At 47.1% G+C, this 27,531-nt stretch overlaps 1 protein-coding gene across 2 annotated transcripts in view; it reads left to right on the forward strand.

Moving 5' to 3' along the window:
• Nucleotides 1-27,531, forward strand: part of AFF2 (ALF transcription elongation factor 2) — a 470,347-nt gene that overhangs the window by 416,792 nt on the left and 26,024 nt on the right. For both annotated transcript variants that reach the window (XM_074359058.1, XM_074359059.1), the window contains 7 exons: nt 9,305-9,464; nt 11,477-12,484; nt 13,033-13,154; nt 16,708-16,930; nt 21,876-22,177; nt 22,752-22,815; nt 26,047-26,183. In XM_074359058.1, the coding sequence (XP_074215159.1) occupies nt 9,305-9,464; nt 11,477-12,484; nt 13,033-13,154; nt 16,708-16,930; nt 21,876-22,177; nt 22,752-22,815; nt 26,047-26,183 (2,016 nt within the window). The remainder of the gene's footprint in view (nt 1-9,304; nt 9,465-11,476; nt 12,485-13,032; nt 13,155-16,707; nt 16,931-21,875; nt 22,178-22,751; nt 22,816-26,046; nt 26,184-27,531) is intronic.

A 27,531-nucleotide genomic window follows, 5' to 3' on the forward strand; every position in this document is an offset into this window, starting at 1 on the left:
TAGAAATGGCTGCGTCTCTCTGCAAGGAAGTCATCGTGAATTGTGCAACCGAGAGATATCATACTGTATATGGTCACCAGGACTGAGTACAAAATAAGTCAAACTTCTAGTCTAACAGGGAGCAAGGCCAAGGAGAGTAAGGGGGTGTTAACACAGGAATATTATGTCTTATGTATTACTTTCATCATTTAAAAAACCTTCCTTGAAAAGCACACATATCAATATTCACATATGATATGTCACATAATAAATATGTGTCATATCGTTGGAAGAATCCTAAGAAATTGGTAACAGTGGAAAACCAGAAAGCTGGGTGGCATGCCAGCAGAGGCGCAGAAGATGTACTGTTCATTGCATCCCTTTCTGCATCTTTTGAATTCTGTACTGTGTTTATTATCCATTTAAAGACACATGATGTGAAACATAAAGGGCATTTAAATTTCCCATATTGAATCTTGACAAACTATTACTCTATGTGGAAAGAGTTGGAAACTGGAAACCTTTTCAGCTGGAAACTGGAAGACTTTTTCTCTAGTCTCAGATTTGTCGGTTGAATGAGTCAAATGCAGCAAGGTTTTCTTAGCATAAAGGGGGGGTGGCCTTCAGTGTTTCAAGCGTTGAATTCTTGCAGCCTATCTCATCAGGTCACTTGAAGAAAGCATTTGGGATGAGTTCTGTGCCCCCTTTGCCTTTTGATAGGATTACAAGGGTGGATTTTATAGTGGATCCGAGACTGTTTTCCTTTCGTCAAGCTAGACTTGCTGTTCAAGAACGAGTCACAGCAGCCTGGTGAGAACCGCCCTCCCAGAGCCCGGCCGCAGGGCTAAGGGGTCCTGGGGCTTCACGGTAAAGTGGGGCGGACCCCTGTCCCAGCCCCCGCGGCCCTCGCCCAGTGCTCTTGCAGCAATCAAATGAGCTCACGGGAGTGAAAAGGCTAGAACATTGTCAAGCGCTCTGCACTTAAAAAGTTTTTTGTCTTGTTGATCCACTGATGACAGTCTCCTGCTGGGACCACAGGGACGTAGACAGCAGGCAGTGGGTGCGCGCGGGGACAGTTCTCCCAGAGATTTATAAAGAAGACTTCTTCATGGCTTTACTCCAGGGCGTCTTCAGTACACCAAACATCACTCCAGGGCATGTGTGTGGTTGATAAAGCCTCTGGCCTTAGAAGCTTCCCCTCTAAATCGAGTGTCTGTGATACATCAGGTAACAAATCAGACGTGAAGGGGAGCAGACCACACAGATAAGAGATGGGCGTTGAGAGACAGCAAAGAAGAAATGTGGTCTAGAGATGCCCACTTCCCCAGTCGAGGGGCGGCGCTAAGCGTGGCGGGCAACAGGAAGATGCCAAGCAAGCGAGAAGGCAGCGGCTTGTCCTGAGCGGCTCTGAGCCGGCCAGCGGCCTGCGCGGGCCCGTCCCAGCGAGCCGACCTGCCCACCGCTGGGGCTCTCCTGACGGGTTGCTGGGCTTCCGCTTCCTCTCCAGCCCAGTTCTGTAGACACGCTGGGGAGCTCCTGCACGCAGGCAGCCCCTGGATTTCAGTCCCCCAGTCAAAGTACATCCCCTGCTCCACCTAAGGTGTGTGACTGATGGGATTCTTTGTTGGAAGGCTTTGACCTTGTTATGGATTCCTGACATCAGCCCCCCCCCACCCCGGGCTCCTTATGCATGTGTGCTGTCAATTGTTCATTCTCTGCTCCCGTGGAGACGGCGCTCATGGGAGTCGGCGTTCCGTCCGCTTGCTCACCTTCATTCTCTCCCTTGCTCCCATTAAAAAAAAAATGGACTTTAAAGGCAAACAGGACAAAAAATACTTGGCTGTATATGATTTTTCCCCCACCTGTTTAGCTGTTTGTTGAAACAGCTCTGATCGATAGCAGAGAAGTCAGTGTGGCTTTGAATCACTTCCAGAAAAATTTGAATACCAGCTCATTCTCCCTAATGCAAATTTTGAGGTTCTCAAGACGTAAATGGCCCATTAGCCACCACCAGCCGGCCTCACTGGTAGCACACTGGCACCCTCCGCAGTGCCTCTCACTTCAGGCTGCGGTGAGGCAGAAGCCAGCCACTTTGTTTTTTTGTTTTTGATTTGGGTTTGGGTTTTGTTGTCACCTTGGTTTTTTTCATTCCTTTGAAACTGCATATTAAAGTTTGTCCCCTGGTATTCTTAAAACTATTTTTCAACTTCATATTGCTTGGTATTAAGTCTCAGTATTCTTAGCTGTAAAATGGAAGTAATAAGAGTCACGGGACTGTTGTGAGGATTAAAAGAGAAGATGCAGGGATGGTGCTAAAGCTGCCTCCTGGCGCACAGCGCACACGCCATCTGTATTAGCCATTGTGAGTTATGCCCGGGTCCCAGCCGGGACCGTGCATGCAGTCTAATGCCACCTTGACCCTCAGCAGCAATAGCAGCAAGCCACCTTTGACCTTTGCCATGATACATGGGACGCATTCGGAGGAAAGGATTATGCATTTGGTCCACCACCAGCCCAGGCAGGTAGCCTCAGGAAAGTCATAAGCTGAAGTCGGTGCTTATCAGAAGGAATCTGATAAAACCTCCCCAGGAATGATGGCCTAAAGAAAGCTTAAACTTGACCAGGTTCAATTCAAAGTGACGCAAGGCAGTCAACTTTCTCTGTTGCAAAGGAGGACAGATCATTATGGAAAAATAAAATCCACAGCTGATCATGAAGCTGTGTTTTAGCCATTCGTTTCAAGTTCACCAACTTGTTTTTGTTTTCCCCGCAGCTTCTATCTGAACAGCCTCTGTAGGTTTTAGCCTCGCCACTCGCAGTGCGGTCTGCCGAGCCAGAGCACCCATACCACCTGGGAGTGTGTTAGAGATGCAGAGCTCAGGACCCATCCCGGGCCCACCCCATTAGAGCCTGCATGCTAGCAAGGTCTCCAGGTGGTTTGTATGCACATTACAGTTTGAGACGTACCAATTAATAGAGTTCTTTCATCTAAATGACCTCACTCAGTCCTCTTATAAGCCTGTGTGATGTATTACCCCATTTTACAGATGAGGAAACTGAAACCCTTCTGTTAAATGCTTAGCCTAAGGTCACACAAAAACAGTCTCCAAGGTGATACTCAAAATGAGAGCACCTGGCTTCCAATCGCATGCTCCTCCCACTGTCCTAAAACTGCCTCTTTAAAACCAGCAGGGGAAATGCAGCTACTGAGATATGTGAAAGAGACTGAAAGTGGCAGGAAGGGCACAGGCAGGAAAAGAAGACAAGAGCCTGGGTCTGGTCAGCCTGCCAAAAGGGCGACTGTGAGCCAAATATAATTATGTAAAGCTTTTGCCCAAATCACTCAGCATTATCACCTCAGAAAAGACGTCAGAGAGGGCTGGGGGATATAGCTCAGTGGTAGAGCGCGTGCCTAGCATGTACGAGGTTCTGGGTTCAATCCCCAGTACCTCCGTTAAAAATAAATAAATAAGAAGGAAGATGTCAGATAAGTCGGGAGAAGTAACTAACTGCTGGTGATCAAAAACTGTGAGGACCCACTCATTTCCATTTATCGTGGAAGTTCCAAATGACTGACTCACAGCCTCTCGGGAAGCTATACCCTCTTTGATTGCCCATTGCTGTGATTACACTGGGATCCCCTAGATTATCAGGATCATCTCTCCATCTCGTGAATTTATTCATATCTGCAAAACCCCCTTTTCCACGTGAGGTACCAGAGTCACAGATGCCAGAGATTAGGATGTGAACATCTTTAGAGGAGTCATTATTTTGCCCACCACAGATCTCTTTAGTCAGTGTGGGCTTTAAACTATGTCATGTACGGTACCTTGTCCGTGAAAACGAATGTGAGTGTGTAGGTGCGCCTCTCCTTCTTATGCTTTGCAAGTAAGTCGAGCAGACTGCATTTCAAACACAGGATCAGACAAAAGGACAAATCCCCAGCGTACACACACGTTGGACAAAGATGATCTCCCTTGAGCCATGCCAGGTTGGAGCCCAGATAACAGGCGGACAGCGATTCACTGTCTGCTCGTCAGTAGCATCCATGCATTAACACAGAACATACTCGATTCTGAGTTGTTTCTGATCATATTGGGATATGCAGTATTTTACTTTCAAACTGTGCTCAGGGGCCACCCCAGGGACGAGGACAAGCTGCTGGGGACAGCCCCCTCTACATTCTGCCCCATCTCTTGTTTCCACGAGAGCAACTCTGTTTTTATCTGTTTTATGTATGATGCTTCTGTGTATGCTTTCTATTGGACAATTGGAGTAAATGGATGTTCTGGGGTGGGTGGGGCAGATTTCCTAACTACTGACTCAGAACAAAATGGATTCCTCCCATCTCCTGGCTGGGATAGGATGAGGGTTCGGAGTCTCTGCCTCTAGTGGCCTAGTGCGGTGAGGCAGAGATACTATTCCAGTTTGGGAACCCAGAGTTCAGAGAGGCGAAGGAGGAAGACAGGAAAGATGGCTATAAATGTTGATTCCTTTGCCGCAGGGCCGTCCGTCCCTTTACAACTTAATGATGAAATCAAGTATGGAAGCATATTTCAAATTATCTAGTAAACAGACATCTGATCTCCATAAAACTAGAAAAGGGCCATGTTGGTGAAATTAGTACAAGTCTCAGCTAAAGACAAAGGGGGTTAATACAGGACTCCCCCATCAAGCATCTCATGCTACTGTCTTTGGCAAGTTCTGGGCCTTGTGAAATGCATTGCCAGGATCAATAAACACCCTGTGGACTTTTTCTTGACTCCTTCTCATCTATGTTTCCCACTACGAAGCCGTCACCCACGCTGGAACCTTTCCTTTTTGATGCCCACACAGCTTGATTGCGCACAATGGCCAATTCATCATCCCTGTTTATCTCCTGAAAGAGGAATTTACAGTTAAATTAGGATTCGAGTTAGATAGCACTGATGCAGATGTTTGGTTTTCTGGGGGCTGTTAATGTGAATTAGTGAAAAGTCTGATTTAGGACATAGCTCCCCAGAAAGGCAGCTGTAATCCTCTAGGTTCATACGAGAGCTCTGTGACGGTGTCACCAAGAGCAGGTCATTTCAGTGTCTCATCGTGTATTTTCCATAAGGTCCAAACAGTCTCCCTTAAAATCCCCTATACACTTTTGTTTCAGAAGAATCATAATCTTTGAGGGCAAGGACGCCTTCAAGATCACCCAGCCCCACTCTGGACCCGTGATAGGAATCTTTATTGCCGGCTATCTAGTCACCGGAATCCAGCTCACTGGCCTACAAAGCAGTGGCTTCTTTCTGTGGGCAGCTGGAGATTTTTGAAAGTCTTTCCTGATGTGGAGGTGAGATCTCCCTGGCTAGATGTCTAACTCATTGGTCTTAATTTCACCTTGGAAGGCCCTCTGAACTGGCCCACTCCCTTTCCTACAGGACAGACCTCCACGTTTTGGAAGACAATCATCATACGAACCGCCCCCTTCTCCAGACAAAGTAGTCCCAGTTCCTTCTTGTGGCTTCTGGGACTGTCTGCTTTATGGTGGCTCCTACTGAGCCCTTTATTGCAGAAGAAGCCCAGTCAGTATAAGCACAGAGAGACTGTCGTGTCTAGAGATTAAGGTGCCTGGACTTCCACTTAAAACCCATCTTTATCTCCTGGTACTCTCAAGCCTTCCACACCAGGGCCAAACCTGTCTGCAGAAGGCATCTTCAAGGCCTCCCAAACTCCTCTCCCACTGGCCTCCTCTCTGACCCCCTTGGTTTCCCCACGAGGGGCACTGACTTGCTAAGCCAACTTCTTTGCCGTCAGTCTGGCCCATGACCGTGAAGACCTACTAAATCGGGTTTGGATTTAACTGAGGCTTCACTCCACTCAGTGTAGACTGCTCACGCTGATGAATACATAGCAAAATCTGATCTTTGAAAAGGCTGAGTGGTTCACTTTGAAGTTGTTACAAATGTGGGTCCTTTGAGAAGTTTTATTACATTCAGGGTGAAGTCACAGAGTATTCTTTTAATATTTACAGACTGTGGAGCAGATGGTTTAATATATGAAATGTTAATGATTTTTGTATTGCATATTATCTTTGTTGTTGAACCACTTGCATTCTTCTTAAAAGCAGTTTATTAAAATGTGAGAGTAAATGGTGCGTGGGAAATAATTCTAGAACAGTTTGGTGAATGAAGAAAGTGTAAATTGCACATTAGTCCTTCATCTCCTAGGCAGAATTGAGTATTGTGTGAGCTCACTTCACTCACAGCCACCTTAATATACATTTGAAAAATAAATTTGCGACGTATGAAAATAAATGTAGCAGAAGTGGGAATTTAACTAGCTGAAGAGCTAATGAATTTCAGAGAAGAGTGAAAAGTGAAATATCATGATAGTTTTCCAACTTGAAAGTTCCATAGTGGACTCTAGACAAGAATGTGGCCCTCGGCCAGTCCTTCTGATACTGATGTTTGCCTTGCTTGTGAAGACAATGTTTCAGTTTTGTGCCACTTTTTGTCCCTGGGAGGGGCCCCAACTGGGCGCAAGGAGGCTAGGGTTGGGCTCAGAGGTGTGGCTTACACACATGCTGATGATCCCTGTTTCCAACTGTGCAACTGCCCGGAGAAAGCAGTTCTTTCTCATTAAGATGCTGAAGGCCTTCGCCCCCCGCTTAAGTTTTCATGGTCTCCTCTTGAATTCAAATCCACATTCTCTTTCATCCCCAAGTCTCTATGCCTGTCAGTGTGAGTATGAAGCGCGGATGTGCCTCTTCCTGTTCTTCATGTACTAATTTCTCCTAAGTGATCGTTGTCAACACTGACTGGCCATGGGGTCCTTCCCGAGAACACAGCAATAGATTTAGCTGAAAGAAAACTTAGGTCTCATTTCACTGGGTCTCAGTCAAGGTTACCCTTAGGTTTAAAATCATCTGTATTTTGTATCTATGTCTATATAATATGTATTTACTTATACATATAGTCCATTTTTCATATATGATTCTGTCCCCGTCTACAATCCCTTAATCACGATTCTGAAATTCAAAAAGTTTTGAGAACTATTATTTTCAGTAACTTTGACACAACCTCAGTTGATGACAAAACCTGACCTAAACTGATGTGCAGGTATGTATCTCAAGTCTTTTATTTATTCCTCTGATTATGAATGTTACTGCAGCAATAGTCATGAGTTTTATCCAGGGGGTGCTTCCCAGATCCCACTGGGGGATCATAGGTGGTATATCTACCATATTATGTTTTAATTAAAAAAAATCTGAATACCAAAATTCATCTACCTTCCAAAAGGCTTTGCGTAAGGAACACCTGTGTACAAACACATACACACCAGGAATTAATGCGTTCATACGAAAGAAAACTAGGAAACCATCTTTTCACTTGAAAACCATAAATGTCGGGGGAGGAGGTACAGCTCAGTGCGGGGGCGCGTGCTTAGCATGCACGGAGTCCTCGGTTCAAGCCCCAGCGTCTCTATTAAAAAATAAATAAATAAAGCTAATTACCCCCAAAAAGATGCAAGGAAAGAAGGAAGAAATCACTTTTAAAAAAAAGAAACAAATTATAAATGTGATTACAAGTTAGATCTTAATTCTCAGTCCGCCAGCCAGTAGTCTCAGTACTGCAGATGCCCTGTGCTGGATCTGAAATTTTACTTGGGGGGAACGGAGGCCGAGTTAGCACACTCTCTGGGTTAGTCTCATTTAAATCTGTTCTCTCAGTCTCTATTTAGTAACCAAAGACAAAAACAATTGATTAGATTTAGAGGGTACTTTGCATAAATACGGACTCATTATACTGCAGAGGAGCACGGGGAAAGAAGAGCTCTGAGCTGTATGTAGATCCCTGCCCCCACTGTCAGGCGTGTGCGCACACACACGTATACACACACACACACAGATACACACAGACACATATACACACACAGACACACGTTACACACACACGCTTTCCCAGGGGATATGGTCCCCTATTTCTTCTGCTTCTCCTAATGTCTTGGTATATTTGGCAGACAAATGTACTTGCAGATAGCATTTACTTAGCAGATAGCATTTTAAAATGAGCTTTGGCTGTATGAAAGGAAATAGCTTCGTGGGAGATTAAAGGGGCAGTCTTCAGGGACACGAGGCACATGTCGTGAAAAGGTGCTCTGCGTCGGATGGCAACACAAGAGGAGCCCATACTGGTTTGAAAGGGATCCTATTCCTTCCCGGGCAGCAGCTGAGTGTGGCCCCTACTTGGCAGGCAAGAGCTGTAATGCTGGTGACTAGGCTCCCATGAGGGTGCAGGGGGGGCAGGCGAGGAATCATGGCAGAGGGGGACCTTGGAGTCTCTCTTTGTCCGGTTTGAAGGTGGAGCCATAGGGCCCGGTGCCCTCCAGGACCAGGACTGAGTTCTGTGGGGAGTGTGAGAGGCAGCGAGGTTCAGGTGGCCAGCCCATCCCTCTCCATGATTCAACTTCTCTCCAAAGAGGGGACTGGGTTGATGAGACAGAGGTGGATGAGACCCTTCCCTCGACTTTAGAGCCCCATTTCTGAGCGAAAGCAGACCAGAACTAGTCCAAAGAGACAGTGAGCAAAAGGACAGAAAGGCGATGACATCCCAGCGTGCCAAGAGGCAGCTGAAGTTGATTTGTTATGGGGCACAGAGAGCAAGTGATTAGTAAGGAAGGACATCGATTATCGATAAAGCCAGAGTGGCAAACGGTGTCAATTTCACAACGCTTTGCTTGGTCATCTAAAATCAGTCGTTAGAGATGGTCGGTCCTTTATGATCATACCTCCTCGTAAGAGATTTACGTAGGATTTACGGGAATTATGGTGGGGGAGGCGAGAAGTATATCCTCTCATCCCAGTACTCAGATGGTGAGCTCTGCTGGCCTTGGTGCTGGGCGCCTGGTAGTGGATACACTTTACACAGCCCTGCCCTTTGAGGGGGCTGGGAGGCCATGGCCCTAGCCTCACTCTCCTCTCCAGCTGGGAGGCTGAGGCAAGCCCCTCCCCTTCCCTGAACCTCAGTTTTGTCTGATGAAAATGAGGATTGAACTCACCCCTACTTGATGAGAGGGCTGTACTGTGCATATAGCGAAGATCAGAGCCCCTTACCAAACCTGTGGGCTTCTGAACAAGATGGCAGCAGAAAACGAAAAATTAACTGGAAAAAAAAAACTGGGACTGTGGGTCACTCACTGGGCCTCCTGAGCCTCGCGTTTCCCATCTGTAAAATGGGACGGTGTGCTCCACTCGGCCTGTACCTCACAGAGCATCAGTCTTTATGCTGACCTGGGCTCTTTTCTGGCTGGTTTGAGGCTGAATGAGGCAATGAACATGTCGTTTTTCTTCCAGCCCACTCTTGGCCACACCTCAGCCCCCCACTGCCGTGCCAGCCAGCGGGGCGTCTGGCAGCTCCAGTGACTCGGACAGCAGCTCAGAGTCCGACTCAGACACAGAAAGCAGCAGCACTGACAGCGAATCCAATGAGGCGCCACGCATGGCCACCCCAGAGGTGGGTGAGGGGCCAGGGCCCCGAGCACGATTTGTCTGCCCCGAGGCAGCACCCCTCCACGCATACGCACACCACAACCGTACAATGATAATACTGCTCCAGCGCAATAATGACTTTAGCACAAGAAATCCTTCAGACGAATATTCTGGTATTTGATAGCAGTTTTTTTTTTCGCACTCATACATTCGCAGCCTCTAACAGACATTTCTGGCCGGGTGACTGACTTGCTGTGTGACCCACTTAGCGCCTCAGAGCCTCGCATTCTTCCATGGGTAACACTGGAATAATAATCACTATGCTAGCAACTGCTCTTTCCAGAGAACTCACGAGGCCAGGCAAGACCCACTTCTGGCTCTGGGGACACCACCCCTTCCTCTAGGTTGAAGCGATGAATCACCAGTTGACAAGTAAGACTCAAGAAGTGTGATGGTTGAAAGGACGCGTGTATTTTTTTCATTTCAATTAATATTCTTCAGGTTGTGTTTGATGGTAATTCATGAAAACATTTAACACAGCCCCACAAAATACCAAAATTAGAATTGTGGAATGAAAACACATGTCCTGCCCCTCCCATCCTCTCTGAGTTCCAGCTTCTCGTTTCCAAAGTCTGCACCTTGTACCGCAAGCCAGTCTGTCCATGGCCCTTTGCACACTTGTTTCTGAGTCATCAGAAAAGGATAATGGAGGGAGGGCATAGCTCAGTGGTAGAGCGCGTGCTTAGCATGCGTGAGGTCCTCGGTTCAATCCCCAGTACCTCCATTAAAAATAAGTAAATAAATAAATAATAACCTAATTACCCCCAAAAAACAAAGCAAGCAAAAGAAAAAATACAAATATAAGAAAAAGAAAAGACCGAGAGAAGGAGATGCCCTAGTAACTTTGCTACTGTTTGTAACAGCTCACACTTCCTCACCACGGACCGTGTGCCAGGCGGTGTGCGGGGCTTGTGCTCTGCATTTTCTCATTTCATCCTCATAACATCCCCATGCGGTCCTTGCTACTTTTTATCCCATTTTACAGATGAGAGAATAAGGTTGTGAGAGGATAGGAAAGAACTTTCCCAAGATCTCACGGGCAGGCAGCTGCAGAGCCAGGACTGCAGCCAGGCTCTGTGCGCTCCCAGAGCTGGTGACCTTAACCTCGGAGCTCTGCTGTCAAGAGCAGCCTCCGCGCCAATCTCCTCGCCCCTTACCTGCCGTTGCTCTGTGCGGGCTGGAATCGCGGCTGCTCAAGTGTTTTTAATTCTGTCATCCTCTGTTGGCTGGCGCCATAAGCCTCAACTGATGGCTTTCAAAAAAAGAGCCATTCTAATAAAAATGATGGCTCTTTTAGTTCAACAAGCAGAATTCAGAGCTAGGAATCAAGTAGCTGATTGGACGCATCATTTCCATGGCTGAACAGCAGACACTAATGTCTGCACACATGTCCCCGTAAATTAGTTATTGCCCATACACCGAAGAAAGTGCAGGTGGTTTTTTGGGAAGTCAAATCTTTTCATCCTTCAGTAAAAATACAAAGGGCCTCTTCTTTTTGCAGTGAATTACAGCATCATATAGGAGGCACTGGCACTTTGGCAGCCAGAAAGCCTTTCGTTTTGAATTACACTTGAGGCACGCTTACATTTCTTTTCAGGACCAGAGATCATTACCTCTGCCTCCTGGTGGGAAGTCGAGTAATGTGTCCCACCAAAGGGTTTTGGGACCCGGTTTCCCTCAGCCCTCCCTGCCCACTCTCTGGAAAAAAAACTCTCTGTGAATAATTCTTTCCTTCCTAGACAGAGAATATTTTCAGAAGAGGAGTGGGACTTAGCTTAAATAAGGAGATTGCAGCTGGTTTGTGAAGTATTTGTCTACGTAGGTAGTTTGACGAATGTGAATTCTGGGTGGGCTTCTAAATGTGTGAACGGTCACTTAATATCCAAAGCTTTTATCAGCTAATGGTCAGTGCCCTGCGTCCTCCTGGATTCTTCCCAAATATGAAATTCATTCTTGCTGCTGTTTCTCAATCTGCAGCCTGAGCCGCCCTCCACCAACAAGTGGCAGTTGGACAAATGGCTTAACAAAGTGACATCCCAGAACAAGTCATTTATATGTAGCCAAAATGAAACGCCCATGGAGACGATTTCTGTGCCTCCTCCGATCATCCAACCAATGGAAGTCCAGGTCAAGGTGAAGACAAATCCCAGCCAGGTCCTGCCTGAACCCAAAGAGAGGCCTCTCCTCAGTCTCATCAGGGAGAAAGCCCGTCCACGGCCCACCCCGAAAACACCAGAAACAAAGGCTTTGAAGCATAAATTGTCGACAGCTCTGGAGACAGCTTCTCCAAGGACAATTGGGAAAAAACAGCCCAAAAAGGTCGAGAAGAACACCAGCATTGAGGAATTTACCTGGCCCAAACCAAATATTACCAGCAGTACTCCCAAAGAAAAGGAAAGTGTGGAGTTTCCTGACCCCCCGAGAGGCCGCAGCAAAGCCACTGCCCACAAGCCGGTCCCCAGGAAAGAACCGAGGCCGAACATCCCCTTGGCTGTCGAGAAGAAGAAGTACCGAGGGCCTGGCAAGACGGTGCCGAAGTCCCGGGAATTTATTGAAACCGATTCATCTACGTCTGATTCCAACACAGATCAGGAAGAGACCCTCCAGATCAAAGTCCTGCCTCCTTGCGTGGCTCCTGGGGGCAATCCTGTCAAATCCAAGGAAAGCTGCGGGGCCAGCCTGACCCTCAGCACCTTAATCAGCAGCGGCAACAGCAACAACCCCTCCATCACTAACGAGGAGCCGGCTTTTTCACCCGTCCCCGTCATGCAAACCGAGCTGCTGTCTCCACTCCGAGAGCATGAGAATCTGAAAAATCTCTGGGTGAAGATTGACCTTGACCTACTGTCTCGAGTGCCTGGCCACAACTCACTCCCAGCAGCGCCAGCCAAGCCAGACCACAAGGAGCCAGCCTCCAAGCCCAAGCGGCAGACCGCGGCCGCGGCGGCCGAGAAGCCCGCCCCCAAGGGCAAGCGTAAGCACAAGGTGAGCTGGCGGCGGCGGCCTGCCACGTGCTCGCGAGCCGTGGCTGTCTGTGGGCTGCGCTGGGTCTTCAGCGCCAGTGCCTGAAGGTCCAAAGGTGTGCCTTGCACATGCTCAGTTTCCTTGCACGTTTTTGATCGTGTAAGTCACCTCTACACGTTACCCCAAATCCCCACGCTGCTGGTCCAGGGTTTGTGCCATGTTAGAGTTGCAGTGTTAGTTTCTAAACTGCTCATTTGTGGGGGCGTTGTTCCTGAGAAGAGTGTCTGAAAATTATAGATTCTCTTTACTTTCAGTATGACGTTCATCTGCCGCCCAGTCTTTAATCAGAGGCTCACATCGCAGCTCCACTCACTCAGATGCCAGCTTCTTGGTCGGGCTGGGCTACGCAAGACTGATTGCTTTTCCGTCTGATTGAAAGGGCACTTTTAACTCCCCTACCTAACCTAGGAGTTCAAGTAGAAACAAACTGTCTCCCTTGCTTGTTGCTTTTAAATGTCTGCATGGGCCATAGATTTCCAACTCTGTGTATTTTGTTTTTCCTGTTAAAGCCAGCAGAAGTTGCGGAGAAAATCCCTGAGAAGAAGCAGCGCCTGGAGGAGGCTGCCACCATCTGCCTGCTTCCGCCTTGCATCTCACCAGCTCCACCCCACAAGCCTCCCAGCGCTAAAGAGTGAGTTTGCTCAGGCTTTCTGGGATGCTTCGATTGTTCGGACTCTTAAGAACTCCCAGCTGAACCCCTTTTGGTGGGGGTGGTCCTGTCCTACAGGAATGTTCAGTAAGAAACAGGAGTCACTCAGTCCAGTCCTGATAGCTGTCCCTGGCCACCAGCCTAACAAGGGTGGGATAAAGGGTAGAATACAGGCTGCCAGATTTGGGGGTGACTCTGTGAGCTTTTTAGCAACATTTCTTTATTCCAACTCAGACTGATGACCAAAATCGGCCAAAGTGAACCTTGAGCACTGAGTGAAGGGCACAAGAAAGTAAGTGAATTTAAAAGGGGGCAGCATCAAGAGACACCGATCCCTTGCACCAAATCACCTCCTTCTGCGCAACTTCTGGTTCTGATGCTGATGGAACACTTTCCCCTCCTGGCTCAAACGACCCCCGCCTTCCCTAGAGAAGCCCCTCCCTGTTTCTACCAAGCATCGTAACGGGGCTCTTCTGTCTTATAAATATCACTTAACTAACAATCATGTCAGCTACTGGAACCATTCCGTCTGGATAATTATTGTCATAAATTCATTCAACATTAGAGATTACTTCCATCAAAGACCAGTTTTGGAGCCTATTAGCAGCCCAGAGCAGAGAGGCAATCTGGCTAACTGCTGCTAACAATTGATTTCACAGATTACGATTTAACATCAGTGATACGGCATCAATCTGCCACAGATAAGGTGTCGGAAATAAGTTATCAGCTTACATTTGCTTGGATCCTTGTTTTGAGATGAAAGGTAGGAAGAGATCAATTACCATTAGATCTGCTCGAAATAATAAGGAGATTTGGCTCTGGGCTGACTTCTCCCTGAGGACCCCTAGCTCTTTGTGACACGCATCTGTATTCCCTGGTATAATTTGATCTGAAACATCCCTTCCCACCTTCCCGTAGTTGGAGTTCTCAGAACTAGAAACTCTTCCAGGGTGGGCCCGGCATGTGGGGAAATAGGCTTCTTTCCTAGTGGTCAAACACAGTCACTCCAGGGCCCTCCTCCTTTCCAAGGAGGAAGGACTGAAGTGGTATCTCTGTGGTGGCCGTACCTCCCCAGTTTCCCTGGCTCTGATCTATTCAAGCCAGGCCACCAGAGGGCAAAAGGAAAATCCAGCGGGGCTGTGGGCCATTGCCACACCATCAGTCCCCATTGTGAGCCCCTTCAATGACCCAGTGATCTGTCATTGTTATCATTTCATGGAAGGTAAATGATCAAGTCTTAGGTGAATGTCTAACCATTCAAATTTGTTTTCATAAAATAGCGTTTTACCTCATGGCCTTTACGGACTTGCTGCTTTTGTAGCAGTTAGGAAAGTAGTGCTTACCTAGTAGCCCATTCATCACCCAGGAGGGGGCTGAGCAGCTTCTGATGCTCCTCAGGCAAATCCCCGTCTGTGGGGAAACCTCGGCGGCTGAGAGACAACGAAGCAAGGCCAGGCCTCTTGGAGATCTCCTGGGAGCCCTCTCCCCAAGCTTGTCTGCTCCTTCGTGCTTCGTTGACCCTTCAAACTAAAGCTTTGGCAATGTCTGTGAGACAACATTCACTTTTCTAAATGAATATTCTAAACCTAGCAAAGAGTGCCACACCAGACCATGACAGCTGGCCTTCCCCACCGTCCACCAGAAAGGCCCTGCTGACTTCCTGCCTTCTTCTTTGGAGCTGGAACCATCAGAAGGGCCTCTGAGGCATTAAGTGGGGGACTTTTGCCTGCTGGCCTCCTCTGGCTTATACAAGCGGTGCCCAAGGTAGCAAAAGCTGTTCTCATAGTAAGAAGCCATCGTGGTGACAGGGTGGTCTCTAGAAAATGCTCCCTGGTGTCTTTCACCCAGGAGGTCATTAAAGGCCCCATGGTTGCAGGTCACCGTCATACGCACTGGACCGCACTGCGTATCATGTACCGTGTGTCATGTACTGTGTACGATGGCAGATGGGAAGGCCTTGCGCAATAGTAGCAGCCAACGGCAAGCTGACTGCCTCTAGGGAACAGCTCTCCCCGTGGCAGCCCCCCACCCCACCCGCTCAGGCAGCTGGGGGAGGACAGGAGGAGGCATTCCTGGAGATGCCACAGCAGGGCTCGACACCTCTCTCGATAAACTCCCCCAGATCCGATTCCTCCGTGGGGATCATGCTCAGTGTGGCCTGATGTTTGTGGAGCTTCCTCGTGGGCTTGCATCCTGCTCCCTATTTGCACCATGATTTTCAGCAGGCGTCACAACTGTCTTACAATGGTTCTTCATGCCAAAGCATTTGAAAAACGCATCAGCAAATAATTTGTAATGAACTTTAATTTAATTTAATTGAGGTAAGGGCCCAAAGAGTTAATTTTCTGAAAATGTGGCTGTATGACACAAATGGACAGAGGACCACATGTATGCCACGGAAGATGGAGAAGATGACACATCCGATTACAATTGGCAGATCTGGGCAGCAGTGCAGACACGGAACTCGGGGACTGCAGTGACCTCTATCATCTCAGGAAATCAAGCCACTGGAGTGCTTGTTCGTCTTTGATTTGTTGCTTTGAGAGATTGTAAATCTATATTTCAAGACACTGCCTGAAATTGACCAAGAGGAAAACATAAATTCTTGTTGACTTAATTTGCTATTGAAAATTGTAGTCAATAATCATGAAAAGCAAATGGCTGCACAGTGCAATCTTAGTTTTCAAGAAAAGATTAAAATTCAAGTAATCTTCATTGATTAGTCAAAGACAGTAACTAAAATAAAAATCCATGGCCCAATTACCATGTTAAGCAGCTAGCATAAGCTTTCAGTTGTCCTGTTTTATTTGAAGTCTCAGTCTATTCAATGATGCCCATTTAACGGGCAGATACATCAGGTTAAAAGCACAGGAGCGCTCCCAGGACTGCAGATGTCTTGTGGCAAAATGACAAAATATTTTTCAAATGGATTTTTGAAAAAACTCCTGAAGGTCAAGGACTCATTACGCCTTGGTGTTGGGTTAGAACATTTCGAACATACAATTTGCAATGTGTCCTCAAAGTATTTAGTGCATTTTTTAATTTCTGTGTAATGTATAAGCATAATCTTTCTTAAGAAAATACCCTTCCACTAATTGTTTATTGTACCGTTTATTGTGTGACCAGGCAGTTAAGTCCTAGGGCAAAATAAGTAAGAACCAGCCTAAAAAATGATAGGATTAGAGTCTGCATTGGATTTTCCATAAAAATCTAATTAACAGTAATCTTGAAAGGTTGCAAATATCACACTGGGGCAACACTCCAGCAGACATTTACATTTATCATGGAGTTCTGTTTCAAAGACCTGTGTTTACTCTTAGATATATGAGTTTGCATTTATCTATAGCTCCATCTATAGGGAGGGCTACCTCGCTACAGGTATCTGTGCCTCTGTGCGCTTTTATATATTCTCTTCACCCCGGGCAAAGGGCCATCAGCCAGTATATTACTTTAGCTGAAAGTGCCAGCATCCTGGGAAAAATCAGGATAAAGAGAGACGAAATTTTATGACACCGTGTCTTCTTTGTTTATCCAGAAATAATTCATCCAGGAGAGCAAATAGAAGAAAAGAAGAAAAGCTGTTTCCTCCTCCACTTTCCCCTCTGCCAGAGGACCCTCCCCGCCGCAGGAACGTCAGCGGCAGTAATGGTCCCTTCGGTCAAGACAAAAGCATCCCGGTGATTGGACAGATCACCTCGACCAAACCTAAGAGGAGTGAAGGCAAATTCTGCGCAACTTTCAAAGGGATATCTGTAAATGTAAGCATCTTGGAAGAGATATGATCATTGGCAGGGAGAAACAAGTGGACCCAGTTTACCTAACTGGACGTGACCTCGTGAGGGTGTCGCGGGGTGGGGGAGGAAGGGGCAGAGGGGAAATAGAAGTGTGTGTGTGTACACAAATACACAGACTGTCCAGTACTTCCAATCTTGATGATTTTAACTTAGGATGAATTTTTCATTCCAGTCTCACTTCTCCAAACAGGTAGTTATGCAGAGATTCGGGTCCTTGGACACCCTTTGGTTCAATCATTTCGTATCTTGGGGGTGGGGGACACTTCCCTAATACTGACCACAGCATCTGGCACATGGGAGACATCGATTATTGACTGAATGAAAGAATAAATGGACGGAATTGCCCCAGGTCACAGAACTGGGGCTGGAAATCCAAGTTACACGTTTCACCACCTAGCTCAGCAGGTGTGAACTGTGTTTTGCAATAGTGACTCTAAAGGATGGAACTTAAAAGGTGAATCTGTTACTAAAATCACACAACTGTGATTCTCTAAGCCCAACTAAAGGATCATCCAGTCCTTTGGTTCTTCTGCACTGCGACTCGAGTAGCATAGGTAATTGAGAATCTGTGTCCCTTTTGACATCCATACACAGTGTCTGTTTACCCGCGCCCCAGGTATAGGTACATGAACCGTGGAAACCATGAGTGATAGTGTTGCTAGTGAACATTGATGGGAAATGTATCTGCCTTTTCATGTAAAAGCAGATATATGCGGATACAGCATCCATATACATCTAACCCCCTTTAAGTGTGCTATAAAAAGCGAACGAGAGAAGATCAATGAGTTTTCAGATGGCTGGTGCCAACCTGGTAGACGCTGAGCCCAAAACACCCATTTAACACTTATGAGAGGCCGTGAGGCCTCTGAGCTTTAAGGACCACAGTCTATACTCCTCCATCCTCTGAGCTGACTAGATGACATACATATCTAAGTCAATTTTATTGGTGATATAAAGCAATTGCTCTGTTATAAAGTTGTTTTCCATATGAAATTTGTATGTGCGTGTGCCCACATTATATTTGCATTCACATTTAAAGACGCTGATTTATAATGTTCGGAATTAAACCATCTCTTCTAAACAGTAATGACACTATCAGTCCCATTTATCATGCTGAATGTAATTAATGTTACCAACTCCAATTGATGTTTTCTTTTACTGCAAGCTTTTGGGGGGCATACATCATATCTAGGCACTTGTCTTCCTACAGTGCCTAGTACAGTGTCACAAATAGTTAGGTGCTTAATACAGATGCTCTTATGGCAATGATAAGGAGCATCTCTGGAAAGTCATTTCCACAAGAGCTAAAAACTGCTGGGGAAACCTGGTAAGGATGGATACATTTGCACATAAAAATGGATAATCCTTCTTAAGGAAATTCCCAGGTTCCCCATGATAGGACTGAGTACCCATTGCCTCTTCTTTGGCCATTACTTGTTTCTATTAATGGCTTGAAATCTGGGAGACTTTGTGGAAGTTTTAGAGACTTGCGTGCCACATGGTGCTAACACTGCACCAAATCTGTTCTGTGACCTTGGGCAAAGTATGAAAGCTCAGCAAGTCCATGAAATGTGTAGATCTGACTAGATGGTCTAGGAAGCTTCTTCCAGCTCCAGAAATGTTTCCAATTTTGTGCTCTTAGAGTCTTCTCTATTCCATGCATGAAATCTCGTCTATTGACTCAATGGATGGATGAGTGAACCATTTCCAGTCAGAAGTGCCTGGACTGTCCACAATGCCATGCGTGTGGTGGACATGGTGTTTCAGGGTTCTTGTCACACATCTTGGCCATAGAGACAAGTGTCACTCTCTTGGGCTCCACTGTTTGGTCTGGGCCATCTGGCTTTGGCAATAGAAACATGGAGCTGGCTTAGGAGTTCAGAAGGTTCTGAGTTTTTTATGTGTTTGGGTTGAATAAAATCCATGATGAACTTTAATCTGTTTTCTCCATATCATCATAACTATTTCTAGATATGTGTCTCTCAACCCACTGATTGCCATGAGCTCTTTTTTTAAAATTGAAGTCTAGTTGATTTACAATGTTGTGAATGAGCTCTTGAAGAGAATTTTTGATAATCAGAAGGTCCAGGATGAAGTGGAAGAGATAAGACTTTCATGAATATAAGACATGTTCACATTTGACTTTTATATTTCAAGTGACCGTTTTGATAAAGACAGGCAGGCATGCTTTCAGCAAATCACTGATAGTGCTGGGCTGTGGGGCAGCAGGTCCCGGAGAGGGGAGTAATGTCGTCAATCAGAGATGGTTCCAGTGCTCGAAGGGCTCTGAATCTAAGGCGAGCAATGACGCATGCACTCAGGGAACTCAAATACAGACCAGCTGGTGATCAGTGTCTTAGGGGAGGGATTGAGACAGACCTTTCAGATCTCTAAAGGGACCAAAAATGTTGAAAGCACTTCTGGCCATAGACATAAGGCAGTTTTCCTGAGGAGGAGGCATTTGTTGAGCTGGGTTGAGCTGAGAGTATTGAGATAGATAAGTAGGGGGTTAGAAATGAAGAGAAGTGGTTAAACAGAACGTGGTCCGTACACACAGTGGAATATTATTCAGTCTTAAAAAGGAAGGACATTCTGAGATGTGCTCCAACCTGGGTGAACCTTGAGGACATTATGCTGAATAAAATTAGCCAGCCCCAAACAGACAAAGAGTGCATGGTTCCACTTACATGTGGTACCTAGAGTGGTCACATTTGCCAAAACAGAAACTAGAATGGTGAATTGCCAGGGACCCGGGGGAGGAGGATGGAGACATATGATTTAACGGGTGCAGAGTTTTAGTTTTGCAAGTGCGAAGAGTTCTGGACTTTGCACGGCACTGTGAATGTGCTTGATAGCGCTCAGCTGGACATTTACAAACGGTTGCGGTGGTTGCAACCAGTCACAACTAGACACACTGTAGTAAAATTGCTGAACAATTAGCAACCAGAGAGAAAAGACAGATTGATTACAAAGACAATAGCGCCACACTGTATGTCAGATATATCTCTATAAAACTGGAAGAAAAAAGTGGTTGAGATGGTAAATTGGATGTTACGTGTATTTTGCCTCCATTTAAAAAATTTTAAATGCAATAAATTATCACAAGGTGAAGAAAAGTAACAAAGAGGAGGATTTTTCAACCCCAAGGCTTTGCAGGAACCAAACCAGGAAGGTGAAGAAAGCGGGGTGAGTTCAGTTTGGCGGCAGGTCCATGGGAGGGAGGCAGGAAGGCTGAAGCCAGGTCACGGAGGGCCTTACCCACCAGCAAAGGAGCTCAGCCTTGGATTTGCACTTGGCTGCAAGGCAATGAACTTCAGGGAGCTTGGTTCAGGAAGCTCGGTTCAGGAAGCTCAGGCTAGCATGCAGCAGATGGAGGGTGACTGGAAAAGCGAGCTCAGAGGTCGGGAGTTTGGCCAGGAGGCTGTCCAATTGTCTCTGTCCGAAGCCATGAGGGACTGCACTTTGAGGCGTCAGAGGAGGTGGGGACAGATTTGAGAGACACTGAGAAGACAGATGAACAGGACTTTGTGATTGCTTGGATAAGCGTAATGGAGAGGGAATTTGAGATGAAATAGAGCAGTGGCTTTCAGAAAGGTTTCAGGAGCATTATCAGGTTTTGAAATGAACCAATTTACAGAACTTCAATATAGAAGGCTGCTTACAGCCGAGCAGCTCGGGTGGAAGGCGAGGTGGGGAGGACATTGGTTCCAGTGCACCCAGCCCAGGGGTGACCACGATGCCCTGACCGATGGAGAGAAACCCAGCCTTGGTGACGGGGAAGACCATCCTGCCATTCACAGAAAGTGGGCGCCGGTTTGGCTCTCAGTTTGGTCTCAGAGCAGTTTGATTTGCTCATGGACCATCTTGGTGGAACTCTCCAGAAGTGGGCACTGCAGGTCTGGTGGGTTGGAGAGAGGGTAAGATGGAAGTTTCCTTTCTGGAGTTACCTGCTTATTGTCAATTCTGTGCCAGCACACAGCGGACGGGCCAGTGCTGTCAAGGTCAAGAGAGAAGAGTGCTGAGGATTGATGTTGTGGGGTACCGACCTTAAGGACATCCCCACTCAGAAGAGCAGGGGGAAGAGGCACTGCGGCAAAAGCAGACAGAGGTGGAAGAACCAGGAGCACCCCGAAGTCGCCCGGTGGGGAGGGCAGAGTCAGCCGTGTTGGCGCAGCAGGTGGTCTCCTAACACATACTGTGTCACACATTGTGACACACCCTACCGCTGACTTTATTCATCTGGATCCCATTCTTTCCATGGCAATGACAGTTCAGAGGGAAACTCAGGAATCTCCAACTCCTCTGATTTTTGACCTGATCGAAATGAACTTTCTCTAGCCCAGGACTTCAAAATGAAGAGGCACTCACGTGGCATCACCTAGCCAGAAACCAGTCAAGGCGTCACATGAACAGAAGGACAGCCTCGGTCTCTGTCCCAGGGCACTGACTGGTGTGCTAGCATTTTGCTGCCCTAGATCTGGCATTTTGCAGAGTGACTAGAGGACTTTTCTTACCCTCGAGACGGTTTCTGGGCTGGTCGCTTTTCCAAAACATGCTCACCAGGGTGATAATCAATCAATCTCTCTGCTTCCCTCCCTTTCCCATTCCTCCCCTCTCCTCACATCCCCTGCTGGGTTTGGACCTTTGCCAGTGGCTGTCTCACCGGGGTGAGGGGGCTGTGGAATCAAAGCCCCAGACAAGCTTGGTGTTTGGTGCCGTCCTAGAACAAAAGCTGGTGATTCGCAGAGTCCACAGTATACAGCAGGGTCACCTCTTCATCCTCAAGCTGTGCGCATGGTTTTCTTTTCTCTTGGCTTCTTTCCTAGCGTGCTTGACATGCAAAGCATCTAAGAAAAGATGTTCTAAAAATCTGGACCTAATGGAAGCTCTTTGTTGTCCTTTTTCCCAGGAGGGAGACACTCCAAGAAAGGCAGCCTCTGCCACCGTCACTGTCACCAACACTGCTATTGCCACTGCCACTGCCACTGTCACTGCTACTGCCATTGTCACCGCCACTGTCACAGCCACTGCCACAGCCACTGCCACGGCCACTACCACAACCACTACCACTACCATTTCCACCATCACCTCTACCATCACTACTGGCCTCATGGATAGCAGTCACCTGGAGATGACATCCTGGGCGGCCCTGCCCCTTCTGTCCAGCAGCACCACCAGTGTCCGGAGACCCAAGCTCACTTTTGATGACTCGTATGTTGTCCCCAGATTCTCATGGACTGGTTTTGGGAGTGGTGAACGGGGGGCGGGGGCAGAATGGCTGTTCTCGCACCATGCACGTGTCACCCAAAGTAAGACCTCAGCAGCAGCTCGTACAGCCTGAAAAATATATTCCTCCTCCGCCCACACACCTGTGTCCCCGCCAGGAACCACCGTCGGTCCCCTTTAGTTGTGGAGCTCTGTTACTGTCTCCAGAGGAAGGTGCTGATCCTAGGTTGCTCGGTCCCCCTTTCTTACCCGGGACCTCAGGTAGTAGAGCGGCATGCCAGCAGAGACGGTCACAGCCAGGCTCTGTTGGATCTGTTTGGGCAACTGGAATGGTCGGGGTTGGAGGATGTTTTCATTTATCCTAATGAGCCATGATGCACTTCAGGTGTCATTTACTGGATTATTTCCAGGTCGGGTATTTTATGCCTGACAGCATTCATCTGCCCCTTTTCAAGGCATTGTATAAGCATGGATTTATAGCCAAAAAAATATATTGACCGTTTAGTCTTTTAATGAAAAGATGAGACAGTTTCTGATCGAGCTCGTTTTGTCTGTTCAGGGTTCACAATGCTGATTATTACATGCAAGAGGCTAAAAAGCTGAAGCACAAAGCTGACGCACTGGTAGGTTTGCTTCCTCCCCTCACTTCCCTCCCATGACGGTATTATGCTTCGATGGAAAACAGAGAAGGCACTCTACAAGCGTCTCGAGCCTTTGCGTTGCTGCTCTGACACAGGGAGGTGGGAGCCGGTGCCTTCTCAGCGCTGTAACTCCCCGACTCCTCGGCGCCGAACCGCCCTGCCAGGCCTGGTCTTCCCGCCCTTCCCGTTGCTCCAGCTTCAGAAACTCAGTGGTCTATCCTGCTTCTGTCCTTCCGGTGATTTTGAAATGACTTTTGACACTGCCTTTGAGAAGGTGGGAGCTCCCCTGGGTTCCAATAAACCCAAACTGGCTGAGAGCCAGTTAAGTGGCCCCCACAATGGGCTCGGGGAAACCGAGGTCTGTAGAAAACACTCAGCTTCTTGCTGCATGTGATTTCCTGGTTCCAGAGTGAGGCCCACAGCCAGCCTCAGCCCCTGCCCAGAGAAAGGCAGCTCTGTTCTCTGGCTTCCCCACGATGCTCGGCCCCGCTGCCTCCAAGGCTTTTGGCTGCCTGGACCAGGGAGAAGCCCAGCGCGTGCAGTTGTTTGATTGATCCTCTTATCAAGGGGTCTCCATCGTGTGTTACAACCACTTGGGGAGCTTTAAAATAGCCCTGAGGCCCAGGCCACACCCCTAGAGAAATGGAATCAGAATTTCTGAGACTGGGACCCAGGCCTGGCTGTTAAAGCGGTGATTCCCAAGTGCAGCCAAGGTCGAGAACTACTTCCTTAGAGAAGGCCCTAAATTTAAACTCCTCGCCTTTGACTAAAGCCCAGCACAATTAGAGCTGTCAGTCCCCCTCCATTGGGTTCAAAAAAATTACCTTCTCCATCATCACATTGTGTCCAGCCGGGACTTAGCGGCCCGGTGCTGTTTGCCACTGGGATGGCTGTAAAGCAGGACCAGCACGGTCTCTGCGCCATGACTTGCATGTGGCCAACATCACTGCCCATGGCCCTGGCATCTGCCACTTCCCTCCTTTCTGTTGGTTTCCCGCTGTCATCCAAATTGTTCAGCTATTGTCTGGAACTGACCTTTCCGTGGTGGGAATGGTCCCTGCTCCTGCAGACGAAAATGACAAGGCAGACTGGGAGCCAGCTCCGCTAGGGATGCTGGGAAGACGGTGCTTGTGACCACTGTAAGGGCAGCAAGAGATCTGAAAGGCCTTCAAGACGTCCTCGACTCCGCAGCAGTGCAGAAGGGCTCTGAAGTCCGCCTGCTGTCACCATCAGGGCGAGGGGACACAGGGATAACACAAAAGAACACAGCCTTTGCCCTGCTGGTGCATGAGCTGATGAGACCAGGGCACATGCGTGAGACCATGTAGGTGACAGGAGGAGCACTGAGAAAAATCAGCCACAGAGATACACACAGATGGTTAAGACTCGACATCACCTGCCACCTTCCAGGGCTGTGTTCCTGTGTCCCCCAGATTCACTGATGATCTAATCCGCTTAGACAATGCATTTTCCATTTGGGGAGATTTTGCCCCCATTGGGGCAAAATTTGGTTTTGGCGGGTGAAACAAATTTCAGATATTGCAACGATGCGTGACCCTCCACAGGGTCACAGCACATCAGGAGATAATCGTTAGTATTAAAGTTTCAATGGGGTGTGAAAAAAATATCTAAAAATCTACCTCAGTGGTGGGGGTAGGGGTGATAATGAAGAAAAGGTTGAGAAACTCTCATTTAGAGGAAGAGGCCTTTGGCTGGGCTTATGTCTATGTGAGAGCTGGAAGCTCCCTTGGAGTTTAAGCCCCTCAGTTTATGAACGCGGAAACAGACTCAGGGAAAAGAAATTTGAGCCAGGTGATCTTTAAGGGTCCTTCCAGCTCTGGGTTTGTGAATGAAAAGTCACTTTCAAAAATCAGGAAATAAAGCTTAATTTCCACATGGGAGAGCCATTCAGAGCAGCATGCCCGAAGGAAATTATCTTGTAAGGCAAGAGAAGGAGAGAATTTCCATATATACACGTAGGTTTTCATAAAATCACTTTGAATTTGGGTGAAACCGATATTTTTTCCACAACAGCTTACAGAAAGGAAACCACAGAACTCCTGCAGTACATAAAAGCCGGGGAACATTTATTGTAAAGAGAGTCATTTACCACAAGCAATTCTGCAGGACCTGTAACTCATCATTTTATAGTTGTACTTAATCCTTGGCTAGAGACAGCTACTCTACCATTTTGAGAATTGAAGCCTTCACAGTTGCGTAGAAAATATTTTGATAAAAGGTATACACGAAAATTAAAACAGCTAAATCTGCATTATATTGGTTCTTTCCCGTAAAATTCTGTATTAGTGGAATTCTTACGTCTAGCTATCAAAAACTGATAATGTTAAATACTGTTATAAAATCCTCACTATAAAAGTGTCATATATAATATTCATTACACATAAAAAAAAAAGTCAGTTTAATCGGGACCATTATCAGTGCTAAAACCTCTTGCAGTAAAATTTTACTAAACTAAAATATTTAGTAGTGCTATATTTTGGGGCTTTTTGACACACTGCTTCAGACCATCATTTACAATGAAAGTGATGTGATCATTGTCAACAGTCACGCTGCAGCTTGCCGGTTTCCATGACAATAGCGTTAGCTGGGTGCTTTTCTCCTGGCCGTGGGGTTCATGTGCTCACCAAGGGTTCCAAGCAAGGACTGGGTGTATTAGTGGTCCAGGAGGCTTATAAAAAACAGAGCTTCGTTGAAAGCTCTGTCTGGAGGACAGGACGATGACCAGTCTCGTCAATGTAGTCGTAGAAACTAGTCGAGGCAGTGATCAGGATTCTGCTCCACCAAAAAGATAACAGTCGTACCACCCAGACACGGTTCCTTGGCTGCAGGTCTCTCTTCTCGGCCAGCCTCAGTGTCACGACAATAGAACCTTAAATCGGTTGCATCCTTGTCAATACAAATTCATAATTGTATTGAATTATATACCCCCCCATGTCTCTACCTTGGCACTGTTGGACTGGGCAGTTCTCCGTGGTGGGAGCCATCCTGTGCATTGGGGGATGTTTAGCAGCATCTCTGGCCTCTGCCCACCAGATGCCCCCTGTCCCTAGTGGCGACAACCAAAAACGTCTCCAGACATTGCCGAAGATTCCCCGGGGGCGGGGTGTGAAATTGCCCTGGGTTGAGAACCAGCCCTTTAGGTGAAGGAGAGAAGAGGAGCGAGCGTGTTGATGAGTCTCCTTCCTGTTTCAGTTCGAGAAATTTGGCAAAGCCGTGAATTATGCCGACGCAGCCCTGTCCTTCACCGAATGTGGCAATGCCATGGAGCGCGACCCCCTGGAAGCGAAGTCTCCCTATACCATGTACTCTGAGACCGTGGAGCTCCTCAGGTCAGTGCGCCCTGCAGCCTTCTGCCCACGCTCTTCCCGGTCCAAATTACAAGCTGCTGTGGTTTTCGAAAATATCATTTCCATGTAGTAATGATTGGTCCAAGGCCGCCTCTTCTTAGAAGTCATCATATTAGCTCTTGCCATTTGATTAATTGTCATGGAAAATTTATAATTGATTGGACACTGCTTTTGGAAGTTAGCCCCTTCAGAAGTTATAATGTGAGTGTGATACTTTTCGATATTCATAAAATGAAGCTGGAAAGGCGGTGGGTGGAATTAAAGCACCGTGCCTTCCCTGTATGGCCCCAACACTTGTCTTGTCCAAGCGCAGTTTTATCCTTCAAAAATAGCAGCGCTGTTGGGATTTCTGTTATAAACTATGTTTTCTAAGAATCTCTGCCTCAGTTATTAAAAAGGGAGGGGCACTATTCCAACACAAAGTCAGCTTTTACAGCCGCAGGTGTGGAGTCCACTTTTCACGCATCTGGAATTTGAGGGAGGCAGTCAAAGTGGTAACAGCGGGCAGGGCAGAGATGAGAGAAAGAGAAAAAATGATATCCATTCTAGTGTTTTCTAGTAATTTGCAGATGTTTGTAAAATACTGTAATCCACCTCTGAATAGTGGATAAGCACCATCATTCGCTGGATGGACTAAATAATTGCTTCTGATGCCGCCTTCACCTGCTGGGCCCTTATGTCCCAGCCACCTCTGGCTCAGTGGATCGATGATGCCAGGCCTGGTTTTTGTGTGTCCTCCCATCTGCAATAAACTTTACAAATCTGAGGACGCTTGTACCTAAACCTTCGGACAAACATTGGACACATTTAGCATGCATATTTTCCCAGGAAAGCATTCGAAAAGTCCAAAAGAAGGAGAACTATTATAAAGAAGAAGGAAAAAAAAAACTGTGCTTAGACAGAATCAGAAGATTTAGTTAAAGCCACAAAAGTGGGGAGATTATGAGGAGAGCGCCAGCCTTCCTTGCCAGGCCAGGCAGCCATCTTTGGCTTTTTGCTGCTCTGAGAAAAGTGCGAGGTGTCCCTCAGACTTACTTTATGCCCTGTGAAAGCCGCCACCGCCGTTTGTAGCTTTTAAAGGGAAATTGATTTCTCCGTGTCTATTCGAGGCTGCCTGCAATTTTCAAAGATGCACAAGATGAAATTCCTGGCAAAAATTGTAAGGATGCAAAAAAGAGGGGGACCATTAATAAACAAAACATGGAGGAAAGCCATGCCTTCTATTCATCCTCAAATGCAAATTAAAGAAAGACACTTTTTAAATTGACAAGATAATGTGAAAACGTTACTACCTAGCATGAGCACGCGTGCACAGTCATGGCGACCTGGG

The sequence above is a fragment of the Camelus bactrianus genome, chromosome X, assembly GCF_048773025.1.
Source record: "Camelus bactrianus isolate YW-2024 breed Bactrian camel chromosome X, ASM4877302v1, whole genome shotgun sequence".
Classification (NCBI taxonomy): Eukaryota; Metazoa; Chordata; class Mammalia; order Artiodactyla; family Camelidae; genus Camelus; species Camelus bactrianus.